The sequence below is a fragment of the Furipterus horrens genome, unplaced genomic scaffold (assembly GCF_987537825.1).
Source record: "Furipterus horrens unplaced genomic scaffold, mFurHor1.1.pri manual_scaffold_1, whole genome shotgun sequence".
NCBI lineage: Eukaryota > Metazoa > Chordata > Mammalia > Chiroptera > Furipteridae > Furipterus > Furipterus horrens.
Genome location: NW_028327171.1, coordinates 24,766,783 through 24,787,064, shown reverse-complemented (window position 1 = coordinate 24,787,064; position 20,282 = coordinate 24,766,783). Strand labels below are relative to the sequence as shown.

Genomic DNA, 20,282 nt, shown 5'->3' with positions numbered 1-20,282 from the left:
AGGAGAAATGGGGAAATAATGCAGGGATTAAGCAGCATAATTGGTTGGTACAAAATAGACATAGGGAAGTTATGAATAATATAGGAAAGGATGAAGCTGAAGAACTTATATGCACGACCCATGAATATGAACTAAGGGAGGTGGGATTATGGGTGGGAAGGAGGATAACAGGCAGAGGGAAGCAAAGGGAAAAGAAATTGGGACAACTGTAACAGCATAATCAAAAAAATATACTTAAAAAAGCAAACAAACCTAAAATCAGATCTTAGAGAGAAGGAATTAAAATGGATGCCAAAGAAATAAACAGGATTATGAGGCTATGAACAATTACATACCAAAAAACTGGAAAACTTAGAAATGAATAACTTCCTAAATATATAGAATCTACCAAGATTAAGTCATGAAGAAACAGAAATATAACAGAACTACAACAAATAAGAAGATTGAATCAGTAACCAAAACTTCCCAACAAATAAAAGCCCCATGACCAGATGGCTTTGCTGGACAATTCTACCAAACATTTAAATAAGAATTAATGTCCTCTCAAATTCTTCCAAAAAATTGCGGAGGAGGGTGCACATCCAAACTCATTTTATGAGCCAGTATTATTACCCTAATACCAAAGCCAGACAAATAAACTTTATGAAAACTATAGACCGATATCTATGATGAATATTGATGCAAAAACCTCAACAAATACTAGCAAACTAAATTCAACACTAAAGCAAGTATACACCATAACCAAATGGGATTTATCCCTTGAATGAAGAATTGTTTGTTTGTTTTTTTAAGGTAATAAAGCACATTAACAGAATAAAGAACAGAAATCACATAACCATCTCAATTGATGGGGGAAAAATCATTTGACAAAACTCAACACCTTTACAGGATAAAAACACTCAACAAATTAGGAATAGAAGAAAAGTACCCCAACATAATAAGAGTCATATTATGAAAGGCCCAGAACTAAGATCACATTGAACAGTAAAAAACCGAAAGCTTTTCTTCTAAAATCAGAAACAAGGGAGGGGCACCCACACTTCCAAATTCTACTCAACACAGCACTGGAATTCCTAGCCAGAACAATCAGATCAACAAAAAATAAATAAATATGAGGCATCCAAATTGGAAAGGAAAAAGTAAAATTATTTCTGTTTACAGATGACATGATCTTGCATGTAGAAAACCCTAAAATTACACACACATATGCACACACAAATAACTGTTAAAACTTATAAACAAATTCAGTAATTACAAAATCAACTACTCAGTTCTATATACTAACAATGAATAATCCAAAAAGAAAATTAAGAAAACAATCTTTTACAAGAGCATTAAAAAGAACAAAATAGTCTTGACCAGCATGGCTTCGTTAAGCACTGTCCAGCGAAGTGAAAGGTCACTGCTTCAATTTCCGGTTAGGGCACATGCATGGGTTACAGCCCGGTCCCCGACTGGGACATGTGTAAGAGGCAACCAATTGAAGTTTCTCTCCCTCTCTTTCTCCCTTCCCCTCTCTCTAAAAATAAATAAATAAAATCTTTAAAAAAAAAAAAAAAAGGACAAAATGCTTAAGAATAAACGATCAATAAGGCAAAAGTTTTGTACACTTTAAAATGAAAAACATTGGTGAAAGAAATTAAAGGTGACACAAATAAATGAAAATATATCCCATATTCATGGCCTGGGAAGATTTACTATTGTTAAAATGTCCATACTACCAAAGTTATCTACAGAGTCAATGCAATCTCTATCAAAATTCCAGGGACATCTCTTTCAGAAATAGTAAATAAAATTCTAAAATTGATATAGCATCTAAAAAGACCCTGAACAACCAAAACATTCTTCAGCGAGAACAAACCAGGAGGCTTCGTACTTCCGTATTTCAAAATACATTACAAAACTACAGTAATCAAGACTGTATAATAGTGGCTACAGAGAGATACATAGACAAATGGAACAGAATAGAGAGCTCAGAAATAAACCCTCCTGTATATGATGTTCGACAACAGTAACAAGACCAACCAAAGAGGAAATGACAAACATTGGGAAAACTGAATTACCATATGCAAAAGAATAAAAATGGACCCTTGTCTTACATTATATATATATCATAACTCAAAATGGATTAGAGACCTAAACATAACACCTAAAACTATAAAATTCCTAGAAGAAAACATAGGGAAAAAGCTTCATAAGATTGGAATGAGCAATGATGTCTTCCATATGACACCAAAAGTTTAGTTAACAAAAGCAAAAATAGACAAATGAGACTACAACTTCTGAACAGGAACAGAAAGAATCAATAAAGAGACAATCTATCAAGCTGGAGAAAATATTTGCAAATCATACATTGAATGTGGGGTTAATATCCAGAATATGTAAAAAAAATATTCCTACAACTCATTAAAAAAGAAAAAGGTTAAAAATTTGTCAAAAGATTCAAATAAAGATTTCTCCAAAGAAGATGTATAAATGGCTATTAGGCACATGAAAAGATTCTCAATACTGCTAAATCGCCAGCGAAATGCAAATCAAAACCACTGAATGGTCACTATAAAAGAAAAAATTAACAAATGTTGGCAAGGATGTGGAGAAATTGAAACACTTGTGCACTGTTGGTAAAGTTGTAAAACAGTGCAGCTGCTACTGAACACAATATAGAGGTTCCTCAAAAAATTAAAAATAAAACCACCACATGATTCAACAATCCCACTTCTGAGGGGAGGGGAGGGGAGGGGAGGGGAAGGGAGGAGAGGGGAGGGGAGGAGAGGGAAGGGAAGGGAAGGGAGAAAGAAAGAAAAAGAGAGAAAGAGAGAAAGAGAGAAAGAAAGAAAGAAAGAAAGAAAGAAAGAAAGAAAGAAAGAAAGAAAGAAAGAAAGAAAGAAAGAAAGAAAGAAAGAAAGAAAGAAAGAAAGAGAAAGAAAGAAGAAAAAGAAAGAAAAGAAAGAAAGAAAGAAAGAAAGAAAGAAAGAAAGAAAGAAAGAAAAGAAAGAAAGAAAAGAAAGAAAGAAATAGAATCTTTAAGAGATATTAGCACACCCATGTTTATTATACCATTATTCACTATATCCAAGATGTGGAAACAATGTGAACTGTCCATCAATGGATGCAGATAAACAAAATGTGCTATATATCTAGAAGTCTGTAAAGTAGTTTCTTATGATTAAAATTTTTATATCTATAAAAGTGAAACACAAATAGAAATAAATTCCCAGCTCTAAAGACTGGACAAGGAATAACAAAGTAAAACAAAAGAAAGCACAGAGCAGGAAATAAGAATAAAAGCAGGAATTAATAAGGTAGAAAAAAGAAAAACAGAAGATCTAAGCAATAAATCAAAACCAATTTAAAAAGACAATCCACCAGCTAACTTAAGTAGAGCAAAACACTCAAATACACAAAATAATAAACGATGAGGAAAACAGCACTGAAACAGAAAAAAACGTTTAATCGTAAGAAACTACTTTACAGACTTCTAAGCAAATAAATTTCAAAACATAGATGAAATGAATACACAAGAAAAATACATTTACCAAAATTAAACCTGAAAAAAATATGAAGTTGAAACTGATCGATTTCTGTTGAAGAAACTTATCAATAAGCCACTGAACAAAAAAGCACCACATCCAGATGATTTCACAAATTTACCCAAACTTCAATGACCAGATAGTTCCAATTCTCGACAAATTGATTGAGAACATCAAAAATGAAGAAAAACTTCCCAATTCTCTTTATGAAGCAAGGAAAATGATAAAACCTAATCTTGATAAACATAGTACAAAGAAGAAAAATGAAAGACAATATCACATGAGTATCAATGTAAAAGTATTAAATTTAAAAATTAGTGAACAGAATGTCACACCACATTAAGAAAATGATACACCAGGGCCAACTGACATTTATTCCAGAAATGCAAGATTAGTTTCTTGATTCTATCCACTGATAATAAAAAAGCCTTCAACAAAATTCAGTATCCATTCCTGAAAAAAACAAACAAAAAAATCAACAGACTCTTTCTTAACATGAAAAATATATATACACTTTGGTCTAGAGTCAGTATACTTCTCAATGGGGAAACACTAGAGATATTTACACAAAATCAGGAAAAAGACAGGGATTTATACCATCTCCACTGTTAATCGGTATTTTACTGGTGGTAAAGGCCAATATACAAATAGATAAGACAAAGGAAATGAAAGAACAAAAATTGCAAAAGTAAAACTTTTTATTTAGAGATGATATGAAAGTATATCTGATAAACTCTAGAGAATCAATGCTAAAATTAACTCAAACGATAAAAAGAACCGAGTAATGTAGTAGCATATAAAATTAAAACAATGCATAGTACCTAAAGTAATCTAGATTCACAGCAATCCCTATCAAAATTCCAATGGCACTGTTCCTAGAAATAGAACAAACAATCCTAAAATTTGTATGTAGCTACAAATGACCCCTAATAGCCAATGTAATCTTGAGAAAGAAGAAAAAGATAAAAGCATCTTGTTTGCTGATTTTAAACTATATTACAAAGCTGTAGTTATCAAAACAGTATGGTACTGACATAAAAACAGACAGAACAGAAGCCCAGAAATAAACCCATACATGTATGGTCAATTAGTTTATGACAAAGGAGCTAAGAATATACAATGGGGAGTCTCTTCAATAAATGCTGTTGAGAAAACTGAATAGCCAGGTGCTAAAGAGTGAAACTGGATCGCTATTTTACATCATACACAAAAATCAACTCAAAGTGGATTGAAGATATGAATGTAAGACCTATCTTCCATAAAACTCCTAGAAAAAAACACAGGGGGTAATTCTTTGACTTCAGTCTGCAATAATTTTGGGAGGTTTGACACAAAAAGCAAAGGCAATAAAAGCAAAAAGCAACATTAACAAAATGAAAAGGCAACCTTATTGAATGGGAGAAAATATTTGCAAGTTATATACTGAAAAAGAGGTTAATATCCAAAATACATAAAATCCTCATACAACTCAATAGCAAAACAAACAAACAATGCAATTTAAAAATGGGCAGAAAATCTGAGCAGACATTGTTCCAAAGAAAAGATACAAATGGCCAACAGGTACATAAAAAGACACTCAACATCACTAATCATCAGGAAAATGCAAATCAAAACCACAGTGAGATATATCAACTCACACCTGTTAGAATGGCTATCATTAGAAAGACAAAAGATTACAAGTGTTGGTAATGATGTGAGGAAAAGGGAACCCTTACACAACAATCCCACTTCGGGGTATATATCCAAAGGCAATGAAAATAGGAGCTCAAAGCAATATCTGCACTCCCATGTTCACTGCAACATTATTCACAACAGCCACAATATGGAAAACACCTTAGTATCCATCAACAAATAAAGGATAAGAAAGATGTGGTACACACGCACACACATAAAAAATAGAAAACAGAATATTATTCAGCCAAGAAAGGAAATCCTGCCATTTGCAACAACATGTATGGACCCTGAGGGCATTATGCTAAGTGAAATAAGTCAGACAGAGAAAGATAAATATTATATGATATCACTTACATGTACAATCTAAAAAAGCCATACTCGTAAACTGAGACTAGAGTGGTGGGGTTTACCAGGGGTGAGGAGTGGGGGAAATGGGGTCTGGGTCAAAGAGTACAAACCTTCAGTTATAAGATAAATAAGTTCTGGGGATCTAATGTACAGCATATTGATTATAGTTATTAGCATTGTATTATATGCATACTTCAAAGTTTCTAACAGAGGTCTTAAATGGTGATTATGTGATGTGATGGAAGTGTTAGAAGACTATGGTGGTAATAATTCTGCAGTACATAAGTGTATCAAATCAATACATTGTACACCTTAAAACTTACATAATGTTAAATGTCAATTATATCCTAATAATGCTGGGGGGGGGGTAAAATAAACAAAGACTCTGTAGACTTCATATACAGAAATAGTAACTATTTAGATATTATGATGGTAGGGAAAACCTCATTTATAATAGCAGTAAAAAAGTTAACATACTTTGTAATAAAGTTAGCAGGAAATGAGTAAAATTTATATGAGGAAAACTTTACAACATTTCTGAACATTAAAAACTAGACTAAAACAAATGAAAAACCATCAGTTTACTTTTAGAACAACTCAACATGATAAAGATGTTAGTCCTCCTTAACTTATAAGTTTAATAAAATTGCAATAAAAACACCAACAAGCTTTTTAAATGAATCTAAATCAATTAATACCAAAGTTTATGTGAAAAAATATAGTTCATAGGAAAAGAACAGAAAGGAAAATACTGAAAAAGGAAAGCTAAAAATCAAAGGGGGAACTAGCCTTACCCCAAATTAAAATATACTATAAAGTTTCCATAAGCATCGTACTGGTGCATAAACAGACAAGCAGATCAGTGGACTATCTATAAAGTCAAGAAAAAAATCCAGGTACTAACAGAATTTAGTATATTATAGAATAAAAGGGGCATCACAAATAACTGGGACAAAGATGAACTTTCTTTTTAAAGATTTCATTTTTATTTATTTTTAGAGAGAGGGGAGGGAGAAAGAAAGGGACGGAGAGGAACATCAATGTGTGGTTTCCCCCTGCCTGCAATCCAGGCATATGCCCTGACTAGGAATCGAACCGGCCACCTTTCAGTTCGCAGACTGGCACTCAATCTACGGAGCCACACCAGCCAGGGCCAAGATTAACTTTTTAGTAAATGGTGATGGAACAGCCAATTGAGGGGAAAACAGTCCATACCTCATATCATACACAAGAATAAATCTGAGGGTAAAGGGAAGATAAATGGTAATGAAGGGAATTTGACTTGGGGTGGTGAACATACTATATAATATACAGAAGACATATTATAGAATTGTACACCTGAAATCTATAAATCTTATTAATCAATGTCATTCAAAAAAATTCAATAAAAAAAAGAATAAATCCAAATATATAAAAGATCTAAATGTATAAAATTAAACAGGTATACCAGAAAACACATCAGCGTGTTCCTCTACATCATCTGGACGTAAGAAAAGCATTTCTCTCTGTTCTGAATATAAAGAAAAATGTGATGAAAGAAGAATGACAAATATAACCACATAAAACAAAAAAACTTTTGTATGGCCAATACAATAAACAAAGTCAGAAGACAACTAAAAAACTAAGAGAAAATATTTGCTGTATGTATCATAGCTAAAGGACTAATATATCTAATAACTCTGAAAACCTGAAGAAAAAAAAAGACAGAAAATCCAAAAGACATGAAGAAAAAATTCACACACAAAAAAGAACAAAGGTCCTCAAACATATGAAAAGATGGTTAACCTCACTTATAAAAAAAAGAAATAAAAACTAAAACTACACAAAAATATCATGTATCACCTTTATACTGGCAAGCATTTAAAAACAACAACACATTTTATTGATGAGGCAATAAAGAAACAGGCCTCTCATACATTACCTACAGGAATTTGGCAACTTCTAACTAAACAACAAGCATTTACTATACTTTTTTTAAAAATTGATTTTAGAGAGAGAGGAGAAGGGGGTGGAGAATGAGAGATAGAGAGAGAAAATCCATCAGTGGCCTCCCAGACTCACTGTGATAAGGGGTTGAATCCCTAACATTTTGGTTTAAAGTACAATGCTCCAACCAACTGAGCTACCCAGCCAAAGCAAAGTGGCTGCTTCTTGTATGTGCTCTGACAGGAGACTGAACCACAACCTTGGCATATGGGGACAATGTTCTAATTAACTGAGCCACCCAGCAAGGGCCAAATAGTTACCTTTTGATCCAAAAATCCTACTTTGAGAAGTTTACCATAAAGATACATGCCCAACAATATGAAAATACCCATGCACAAAGTTAATAACAACAGCCTTTTAGTAACTGCAAAATATTGTGAGTATTATTAATGTCCATACCTAGGAGACAGGCTAAAAAAAAGTATGATACCTCCACACAGTGAAGTACTAAGCAACTATAAAAAGTGAATAAGATTACTATTGATAAGATTTCCAAGATACCTTAGAAAACAAAAAAACAAAAAAAACAAAGTGCAAAAGAGTATCTACAACATGCCATGATATAACTACTACTTTGTTTACAAAGAAACAAAGGGAAGCTAAACCACCAAAATAACAGGATTGGTTACCTAGGTGGTGGTTAGAAACAAGACAGAAGGGAGAAGGGGGGTGGGATACTTTTGTGTACAACTTTCAGTACAGTGCTGTCTTTTGCAATAACAAATAAGTAACTAAACTTTAAAAACGGTGGGGGAATGAAAAACTTAAAATGAAATATAAACAGAAACAAATAAACTAACTCTTAGAAAAAACTAACCATAATGAAGTAGGGAGGAGAACTATATACCCCCAGAGTAAAGATAAAATGAACCATAAAAATATTAAACTCTAGTTTACAAATTTGTTTTTCAGAGCTATATATCAGCAATTCTGAAACTATCTTCTGTGTATTCTACAATTGAGGAAATAAGTAAACATACCATACATAATATGAGTAGGTTTCTCACTGTTGCAAATGGAAGTGATATGATACATATGACAACTTGATCATAAAAAGTATTGATGTATTAATAATTATTCTATAACTTTTCCATGGAAACTGCAACAAACTTAACACATTTGACTCCCCTTCTCCTGCCATCTGCCAGCATATGCCTCATCTTTCGATTATTTTTAACACCTGTAACAACCACGTTTTCTTAAAGTATTTGACTTTCCATGATTGAAATCACTTGTTTCTGTTAAAAAGCAGAGATAATTAACAATACACCTTCAGATTTAAAGTCATAGAGTACTTTTTCTATGAAAAATTCATTACTTTCATCTTCCCTATTTAAAGTAAAGCCTGGATTAACTAAACTGTTCAAAGAATGAGTTGTTTAATTTTCTTGTTAAACCAAGATTAATCTAGAAACTCAATTTAAACATTTTGAAAAATAAATTCCTAAAATATATTTTCTGAAATAATATAGTATATAGGATATAGGACATAGATAATTATTTTGTAAAAACTTAGGACTTTCCAGTGTTTCCAGATTAGTTATTGTAGTTAAATGTAGAAGTTTCACTGCAAGAGGCTGAGAAGTTGCTGTTTTGAATAAGCTCTGAACTTGTTCCCTCACATACAAAATAAAGGTATTACCCTGCATGTCTACCTGACATAGTTACAAAACTCAGATTACTAAACATGGTGCTGGATAGTTTGTTGTTGACTAGACATTACTGCCATTACTTTTAAGGTCTTCCTTGCATTGCAAAGGAAAAGAAATTAACATTTCCAGATTTCCCTCTGGAAGCAGTTGTAGGAACATAAGTTGGGCAGAGGAAACAGCTTCTAGGTGGGTAGTTTCTTGACAATCACCCATTCTGTTGTTACAAACCTAGAGAGTTCTTAAGATTTCCCATGCCTTCTGAAAAAACAAGCAGCTTCAACGAGTCAGGCTGAAATAATCAGTGACAGCTTCCCTAATTCCCTGAGCTCTTCCAAACATTATACAAGCCGTTAATTCTCTCCGTTAAAATTCTATTGCTTGAAATTCATTGGCTTCTGTTTTCCTAATCAAACTCTGATTAACTGATTCTGGGTATGTGAAAATACTCTATAAAGTGAAAAAGAGATACAAAAGCATGGATTATTTTTATTCCCACTGATTGGAAATTTCAACTGAAGTTGTTTTCTGGTAATCAGCCTCCTTTTAGACAAATCAATACATCCAAAATAAAGCTTTCCTTCTACAAATCAATAAAACTTTTCCTTACTACAAAAACCAGCTCTCTACTTAACTTCATTTCTCCAATTAATGATCCAATCAATCAAAGCATGTTTACTAAGCAAGGCATTATGCTAGGTACCAAGAGATCCCCCCTGTATGAGCATAACAAAGACACAATATTCATAATACAACTGTTATATATCAGGAGCTACATGTGAAAGGCTAAGGGAGTAAACCCCGACAGAAAATCCGGAGCCGGAGTCCCTAAGGCGGTTTGACGTTGTAGTCAACACCGGCAACTCCTGCGGCGCACCTGAAGCCAAGCTGTATTGACTCCGTCTTTCCCTTGGATCCTTCAGCTGCGAAGAGAGGGGGAGTCTGCTGCATGGGCAACAGCAGACCCTCCATATCACCCTGCCCAGGCTCTGTAGCTTCAGCATCATCGCAAGATGTCGATTCAACACGGGAGGAGACAGATACCATGTCACTCCCAAGTTGGACTGCACAGCCATTCTCGGCGGTGCAGATAGACTCTTAAGAAGCTACACCATCGTCTCTCGAGACGGACGGCTGCCGACGACGACGACGACATGTGATGGTGGTAAGAGAAAGGATGGATTAAATTTGACTTGGGAGTAAAAAGGTAAAAATCAAAAGGATTTAAGGAAGAAGAAAATTAAAGGTTGCAAGTAACTGAAGGAAAGCATGCTCAAAGAAACAAACTAGTGACTCATGGACATGTAGAGAACAAAGGCATGTAACACAGAATGGCTTATTCCTGGAGTCTATACTAAGGAGAGAAGACTGAGTCCAAATAACACAAGGTCAGAAAAGTTAAACATCTGGACTTTATTACCATTATCCAACCTCAGATTCATAGAGAGATTTATAAAATTTTATGCCTAGATAATAAAATCAGGCTGCTAATACATCCCCATGGCTAGAACCTAACAGGTACAAGATCTAAGCAGAGAAAAGAGCTGTCCCTACTAAAATCTTGTCTTTATCCTAACGCTCTTCTGAATTAGGGCCCTACCTTTATGACCTCACTCAACCTTAATTACCGCCATAAAGATCTTATCTCCAAATAAAGTTATGTTGGGTACTGGAGCTTCAATATACAAATGTAGGAGGAGACACTAACATTTACTCCATATCACACAGGGTTATTTCTGAGGCTAGACTCAAGAGATCTTGCACCTTCTGCTCTTGCTAGTACCTCTTGAAATACTTCCTCCATCATGTGAAAAAGCCCAGCCTAGCCTACTAGAGGATAAGAAGCCACAGGAGAACTAAAACACCCCAGACAATGACCACCAGTCAGTACCAAATGGCAGAGTGAGGCCATATTGGACCATCTAGTGCCAATCAAGCTATCAGATAACTATAGAGGTGATCCAAATAAGACTAGCAAAAGAATTGCCATCTGAGCTCAATCAAAATTACAAAATCATGCGAAAATAAATGATTGTTACTTTAGGTCACTAAATTTAGGAATTATGTGTTACAAAGTAATAAATATCTGATATGGCATACCTTCTCGTTCTGCTTTTTGACCTAGATCTCTGAACTCTATAGGATTTCCCTCGACCCCTTGAACGACTTCGACTTCGTTTTCTTCTAGAGCCATAAGAAGAGCTACTGCTTGATCGATGCCTGCGTCTGAAATAAAACATAATCAAGTATCATTGCTATAAAAAATGTGTATGAGCATTAAGGAGAAATCATCTAGATTCTAAAAAATGTCTCATCTTTACTGTATCACACCTTCCTAAAAGCAAAGAGAAACACAATGTTATTACTCTTGAACAGTCAGATGACTAATTTCATAATTTAGTGACTGAATCAGCTACAAATTAACACTGGGGTATTAAGTGGTATATAATCCTTCCAAATACAATCAGATAATATTGTAGAATATGAGAACTACACTAGTAGAACTATATATTAGTAGACCTATACTTTGTATACAAGTTACTTTGTATACAAGTACAGCAGATATACTACTTGTCTACAAAGAATAGACAAAGGAGGAAAACACTGAAGCCATGGGCTGGGCCTGGAAAAAAATAAAGCACCTCTGGGTTAGGACTTAACCCTGATAAATATTTAACTACTAAAAGAAAAATGTTTTACCCAGAAAAATTAAATGTACAAAAATATAAGCACTCTAAATTAGAGAATGTCACTCTCATTACTATGTAAGTAAAAAATTATGAAAATCACCTTCTCTCATAAGAATGTGAGCGAGGCTGAAGATCTCTGGACCAAGATCTTGACTTTGACCTTGATTTCCTTCCACCTTTCCTTCGGCTATATGTTCTACTATCTGAAGAACTACTTGAAGATGACCGTCTACGGTGTTTCTTTTTTCTCTTGCTTCTGCTTTCTTCTTCAGTATCTGATGAACGGCGTCCCATTTCTACAAGTTTAAATTCAAAGAAAATTATTACTAACATATGGCACCTGGATGAAATTTAATATAGTGTTTCTTTAAACTTTATAAAAAATTTTTGTCTTAAAGTAGAATTTTAAATGTAACCTGGCTTTTTGACAAGACTATAAGAAACAGCTCTAGTACAGTCTTCTAGGATTATCCGTTAACTGTTTTTATAATTTATGAACAACTTAAATTTGTCCTTAATTTTTCAAATGTCCCTCAAAAGAATCAATCCTGAGGACAGCTCATTATATTAATTCTCCTGTATTTTAAGTTGTAATGATTAATTATATAATATTTTCTTTTGGGATCAACTAATCCTTCATTAAACATTCCCTAAAGATAAAACATATTTTACTATCTTTTAAAATTACATTTTTCTAACTAAAAATTCTAAATTTTTAAATGGATAAGAACTCATTAGTCATCAAAAAAGTACAAAATGAAACAACATACTATCATCATTTAACTTGTGAAATTTGGGGGAGGAAATCTTAACTTAAGTAGCAAAGATGATGAGGTTATTGTGAAGTCAGTTAACTCTTCATACTGCTAGTGTCTATATAGAGTGATGGCATAAGCCTTCCAGAAAGCAAGTAAGAATTTAATAAAGAGTCATAAAAAATGTTGATGCTTTTTCGGACAAAGCAATTCTACTTCTAGGAATATATCTGAAAACATTTCCTAAAAAAAAGACATAATCATGAAGACATCCATTATACCATTATTAAAACTGTATCTATAGAGACTACGATTTTAAAAAATATGTACATATGAGTAAGGGCAAAAATAAAAACTGATAATATTTAAGTAATGAAACCGGGAAACATTTTTTAAACTATCTTTTATATGGCTATGGTAATGTTTGTACATTTAGTATACAAAATAAAAAAACACACAGATGTAAAAGTTAAGGTTTTTATATTTAGGAATTGCCTTAGCTAAGAAGAAACTCATCTTTAAAATCAGCCTTCAGAGATTCTCATATTAAATCTTTTTTTTTTTTTTTTTTTTTTTTTTTACTGACACAGTTATTAGCTATCTTTCGAAGTCATATGAAAGCAAGGTCCATCCTACCTATGTAGTGGTTAAGATAAGTGATTAGTTGCTTAAATAAACAAAAATCTCACACTTTCCTTTAATATTTATTCAAAATAACTTAAATATCATTATTATAAACAAAGCAATATGTTAAATTACAATTGTGTTTTCAGAACTGTCAGGTGGACTCTCCCCTCCCTGACTCCAGTTAAAAAATACTGTTAGGATTCAATTCAAAACTTGATGCTATTTATCTAGATCCAGAATTAGACTTTTAATATAGTTCTGTACCTCCAAGATGTTCGTATTCCTAACATTTAACAGTTGAACAGAACATTGAGAAGAACTGGTTTTGAAACTTCAGCAAATCACTAGCATACCTAAGCCAGGTTCCCTTGAAAAATGAAACTGCACTGGAAAAAAGATCGTATGATCCTTTCCTGCTTCAAAATACTATGATTATGAAATTATAAATATATTCAGTATTTACATATATACATATATTTAAACATGTATATATAATATTCACATGTATCTATATATCCATTACATATAACCATGGGGGGGGCAGGGTGTGCATTTATTTCCATTAAGGAATTTGTACATAACTGAGCGATAATGATCATCTAAGTTTTATTATTTCCTAGCTTTTTCTTCCATTCTTGTTTTCACTTTTAAGCAGTTAAGTTTTCTTTACCCACACACACCATTTAACATGAGCTTTTATGTTCTCATTATCTTGTTAAGAAATACTAAAATGAAAATGCAAGGATAAAAATAGTATAAATTCACAAGGACACAGAGACTAGAGGAGAGGACAACAGAAACAGTAGACAAGATTCATCAACAAATTTTTAGCAAATGAAAAACAGATGGAGAATTTAGAGCTAAGAGAGCTGAACATCAAGCAACTGCAGAGAATTTAAACAGGAGAAAAGTCAATTTACATAGCAAAAATCAGAAAGGTTCAGGAATTTAAGATACCAGTTACCGCGGTGGGCACAATGAGGCACAGAACTAAAGAACAAGGGAACTGGTTGAAAGTTTATAAAGGAACTAATCTCCCAACCCCCCTTTCCCATCCAACCCAGACAAGTGACTACTCATCCCCAATCTCAGGGGAGGTCATTTACTTTGGGAAAAGTGATGAAACAGTAGAGCACCAGGTCCGGAGCACAGTAAAAGAGGGCAGAGAGATGCTAAACTAAAAGTTAAAGGAATTACATGGAAAGTCTACAATTAATGGTAAATACTGTAGCCCTCTGTGGGCTTAGATCCAAGACTTCTGGCAGAAAATTCATCTATGCAAAAACTGAACAATACCTGAAAAAGATATACTATACGTATTTCAAGGTACCAACCACCCTATAAATAGCCCACCAGTTAAATAAGCCCAATCTTTTCCTGTAAACCAATTTTCTCTTAACTTTTTAGTAATTATACCAAAAAAAAGTCTAACCAATCACATGATGAAAGCCTTCATCATAAGAGACAGATACCAAAACAAAAAGAAAAAAAGGAACATGCAGAAGAAAACTTCAGTTAATTTCCTCAGAAACATATAAGAATATGATCCAGCAAACAAAAATAGGAGGAATATCCACAAAATAGGAAAAAAGCTTGAAATTTAAACAAATGATAATTGGTAAAAAATACAATAGGATTAGGTGATAAATTCAAATGACTCACAGAAATTATATAGTAAGAAAAGGATTAAAATAGGAGGTAAAATGTTCCTGGGACAATGAATTTAAAAAGACATACAGCAGGAATAACTCATAAAAATTCAGACACCAGGAATATATAGAAGATCCCAGAAACTTCTAAAGAGCAAAAATTGGACAATCACTATAAAAGGCATTGAACTTCTAAACAACAATATAGAAAAACAATGGAGACCTGCCTTCAAAATTCTAAGTGAAAATGCTTTTCAACCGAGAATCTATATCCAGCCCAATCATGGATCTAATATGAGATCAGAATAAAGACATTTTCAGATATGCAAAGTCTCAAAATTGTACCTCACACTCCACCAAAAGTTGACAGTAAACCAACAAAGAGAAGCCATGTTCAAAGAAAATAAGTACTCTAACAGGAGAGATAGGTAAAACACCACAGGATAATGTCAGGCCTATCAAAGGATAGATCAGTGAATGAGACAAAAATTCTTGCCATCAAGAAGCTTACACACTGGTAATAAAAGCAGTTGTCAAGGTGGGGTCAGTAGGCCCCTGAGCATCCCTAAGGCCCTTTCAGAGGATCGAAGAGGTCAAACTATTCTCATTATAATACTAAAATATGATTTACCTTTTACACTGTGTTGACTTTTGTACTGATGACGTAAAAGCAAGAGCAGGCAAAACTGCTGGTGCCTTAATCGGAATTAAGGGCTAGCAGTCATTGCATTCTTCACAGCAATAGTCTAAAAAAATGGGGCATGGGCAGTTCACTTGTTCACTTGAGAATGTCCTTGATCAAGCAATAAAAGTCATTAATTTCATTAAATTTCAGCCCCTGAGCACACATCTTTTAATATTCTGTGATGAAATGGGAAATACACATAACTGCTGCTGCATACTGAAGAATGATAGGTTATCTTGAGAAAAGGCACCTGTGCAACTGAATTGCAAGTTGAACTAGCTGCTTTTATCATGAAATACAATTTTTATTTTAAAGAACTATGATTATTCAGATTTGTGTATCTGGTAGACATTTTATCAAAATGAATGGAGTCTTTCAGTCACTTCAAGGAAAATTGACATTATTTGTTGCCAGTGATAAAATTTGAGCTCTCAAGCAGCCAAAATTAGAATTTTGGACAACCTGTATCTACTACCATGAGACTGATAGTTTCCCAGTACTTAAAAGATTTCTCTGATAAGATCGGTGGTGGTATTAACAAATGTGATTTTAAAAAACGTTCTATAATGAAGTGTATCAGTATTTGGAAGATATGCATAACTCAAAGAACCAGTATTTTCCAGCTGGTCAGTGCATGATGTCACAGAATCCATTCACAGTGCAAGACAAACTAATAGATTTTAATGTAATAGATTATGAAAAGGTCACTGATATAATTTCAAATACCACATTACAATCAACCTTTAACAAACTACTTCTTGTCAAGTTTTGGTGTAATGTCGAAGAATTATCCAAAAAGGCTATTAAATTATTTCTTCCTGAACCTAATATAATATTTTGCGTTAACTATACCTTAATTTTAAAAAATACTTTTCCGCCCAGACTGGTGTGGTTCAGTGGGTTAGGCATCATCCCGCGAATGCTGGTTTGATTCCCCGGCATATGTGTGGGTTGCAGACCAGGACCCAGTTGGGGGCATGTGAAAGGCAATCGATCAATGTTTCTTTCGCACATTCATGTTTTTTTCCCTCTATTTCTCCCTCCCTTCCCCTCTCTCTAAAAATAAAGTCTTTTTAAAAATACTTTTTCAATACTGTATTTATGTGAATACAAATTTTCTCCATTTACCTCCATCAAAACAACTCATCACAATAGGTTGAATGCAGAAGCAGATAAAAGAATACAACTGTCTTCTATTAAGCCAGACATTAAAGATTTGCAAAAATGTAGAAGAATGCCACTTTTTTCACTAAGAATGTTTTGTTTTGAAAAAGCTATTTTTCATATCAAATTTGTTATTTGTGTTACCATATAATGGGTTTATTATTGTCGGTTTTAAGTGGATTAATAAATATCTCAAAAATCTGTTTTAATTACTATTAAGGCAATATTTATAGATTCAGACCATATAGACAAAAGTCCTTGTGGTCCTTAATAATTTTTAAGGGTGTAAAGAGACCCTGAAACTAAAAAGTTTGAGAACCACTGCTCTAAGGTAGCTATAGTCATTTCCATTCTCCATTCTTGTCCAGCTTATTAAATCCCTATGTAAGAAAAAAGAAATGGAAAAAAAGAAAAGAACACACATCTAATTATGTATCTTGTTGGTGACCAAAAAAAAAGTGATTGGGACATTGGTATAAATTTTTCTTTGTTTTAATTTCAAACAACATGATTCATCCATAACAGTTGATAACATTTAACCCAGAAAAGTTAGTGGGAGATACAAAATCCTTCCTTACAGGAGCCAAATAAAAAAGTTGAAAAGTCACTGTCACAAAACTATAAATATTTTTAAGTGATACATTTACATTTGGGAAATAGTACATGAAGTGCTAATTAAGCTCAGTAAGACAAAGCAAAAAGCTAGCATATTTCTTTATTACAGTTAACCTCAAATATTTTTTCAGAAAAGGAAGCAAACACTAAGAGAAAATCAGAGGTGGTTCCAAAAATCGTCTTCTCTGTTAATGACAGGTACTGAACTCTTTCTTATTCACCGCCCTAGTATACTCACCTACTTACCTCTGGATTTCCATAATGTTCCTATCATACAGACGAATATATTTGCTCATTCAAGTCAGGGTGGTCAATCTGTATTTCACAATCCTACTAAGAAAGAATTCTTTATATTTAACTCCACTGGTAATGCATGGAAAGACACATTAACAACTCTTTCTGGTAAGGGCAATGATGACTGAGCATAGATTTTTAGGAATCCCACAAGCTAACAATTTTTCAATCAACCTGTAAGCAGAAAGGACACAGGGACAGAACTCATACAGCTCTCAGTTTCCTGTCCTCACTCTAGTCTCTAGTATGTCCTGGTTTAGTCTCATGGTTGCAAACCCCTTACCTAACTACTTCTACTGCAGAACTGAAGCCAAGACCAGTAATGTTTACAGTAGGACATTAACTTACAAAAACATCTTATTGCAAAGTTTAGGTGATCAATAAAAGATGTGGAGCCAAGATATGGTCTTCAAAAGACAGCTCATAGGCTTTGTCCAGTTATCAATAAAGGTACAAGGAACAGTTTTCTTTTTCAGAAAACAAGCAGATAAAGAGAACAAAGATTCCTAGAGGACATGACAGTTTATAATTATTTTTCCACTACTTATTCATTAGTATATCAAACTATAACTTTTTTATCTTGGACACATGGCCAAGAGAAGGAAAAAGATAAGTCATTTCAATGGGAAATCAACTCAAAGACATAGAGAAAAGTAAGAATTGGGTTAATACCATTTAGCATAAGATGTCCACAAATAAGTAGAGAACCATGCAAAGTCAGTAAAAGAACTAAAGTAAAATTTTAACTTAACAAGCAAAACAAAGCAAAACTCAAAAGAGGTAAGAGTTGTCAAAACACTCCTCCCATAACAACTAAAAATTTACAAACTGGCATATCTTTTTATTTTTTAAGCATTATTGGTCATAGGACTTTTCTCCAACGGTTTTAAAATGAAAGCAGAAAATATATCCTTACATCTAATATAACAATCTTACTACATAAGTTTTCCAACTCATAACAAAACTCTTCCTGAGACTGGTCAAGTTAGTAAAGCAATTAATAGGTGCCAGCCGCCTTTTCAGTTTCAAACATCTTTAGCCCTCTTATTGAAGAACATACAGTAATAAAAGTGCTACCACTTAGCAGGAAAGTGAGGATTTATACACTTTAAGGCTAGAGGGGCTCTCAAAGGATACCCAGTTTCCCAACACGGTTGTACCTGTAACACCTGCTCCAGTCCTTACACCTGAGAACTGTGCATATCTCCTTCACTTAAGAGTTTTACGCCCAAGTGCAGAGATGACAACTTGAATACTTTTTTTGTGACAACACAAATATTTGAATTTATTTAACTACCTAGGACATGTTTAGTTGATTCACAAATAGGTTATTAATTCTGACAATGCAAAGAAAGAAAGAAAGAAAGAAAAAGATCCATTAGGCTCCCAGTGTATACTTAAAAATATATAATCTCTGAGAGAAATTAACTTAAAGGTGACCTAAAATAAAAAGCAGTCAATATGTGTAACAGTGACTTATAAATTCTCACCAAAGTAAACAGTTTAAGGGTAGCCATGTGCTCTTGGTCTAAGGCCACAAGTCCTTAAGTCAAGGAAACTGAGTGCTTACAGAGAGTATATTTATATGTTAAGGAAGGAAAGTCTATTTCACCCTGATCTCTCCTCCCAGCAAGCCAGGGTAAGCAAGGAATATATGGGGGTGGGGGGTGGGGAAAGCCTGGAGTTGGGTGGAAGGAAAAGTGTATGTAGAGAGCGGAGTGGGTGAGGCAGGTGCACCAGGTTGCGACCTCTCTCCCAGCACCTTACCTAGAGCTAATGACAAAGCACCCGAGTATTAATTGCAAGACCCGCCCCCAAACTCAAAAGCAGCGATCAATGGCGGTGGGGTGGGATACGGGATGCGCGGGAAAGGGGAGGAAGAGCGAGCTAACTCTCTCTCACCACCTCCAGACTCAGGGCTTAGCCAGAGGCCTGCGACTTCGCACCAATCTACGGCCGACCACCGCCCTAAAGGCCCCAGCTTCGACCTCAAGGGTCAGAAAAGCCCAGTCCGAGACGCATGCGCACTGCGCCGCTCCCCACGGTTCTGGACCACCGCCCACCGCGCGGCTATCTCCCAGACTCACGGTGCCAGGCCCCGCGCCGTCTCACGCCGGAGCTGGGCCTCGGAACTCCGCAGCCCCGGGCGCCTCCTCCCGGGCCCCGACGGGGGCATCACCTGGTTCCCTGCCTTCGGGATCACACCTCCCCTTGCCCTGCAAGCGCCACAAACCTGCAAACGTTTCTTCAAATTGGGGCGCCGCCGGCGTCCTCCGAACTTGCTTCAGTTTAAGCTCACCGCCTTCCTGGTTCCAGCGCCAGGCATCCTCAGCCGAGCTTTCGAGCGCATCGATAGAGGCTGCCAGCATCGTTAGGAGTGCCGAGGGAATAGATTGTCACGCCGCCAATTTTTTGTTTGGTGTTTTGTTTGCTTGTTTGATTATTTTATTTTCTTACAACCAAAAAGCAATAAAGGTGGGAACTTAAGAGTGTTATTGCCTTAGTAATCGTCGTTATCGTTACAGATAATCAGTAAACAAATCTGCATCGTAGGAAGTTATGTTTAAAACACCCACACGTAGCAAAATTGGTTATCTCAAGCTGGGGGAGGAGGAA

General features: G+C 34.6%; 1 protein-coding gene across 1 annotated transcript in view; it reads right to left on the bottom strand.

Moving 5' to 3' along the window:
• The window catches only part of RSRC1 (arginine and serine rich coiled-coil 1), a 334,340-nt gene extending 314,305 nt beyond the window's left edge, over positions 1 to 20,035 (bottom strand). Inside the window, exons 1-3 of the mRNA XM_090285816.1 lie at positions 19,900 to 20,035; positions 11,978 to 12,173; positions 11,288 to 11,413 (exon numbers count right to left, since the gene is read on the bottom strand). Coding sequence (XP_090141942.1) covers positions 11,288 to 11,413; positions 11,978 to 12,173; positions 19,900 to 20,035 — 458 coding nt within the window. The remainder of the gene's footprint in view (positions 1 to 11,287; positions 11,414 to 11,977; positions 12,174 to 19,899) is intronic.
• Between the last annotated feature and the right edge of the window lie 247 nt (positions 20,036 to 20,282).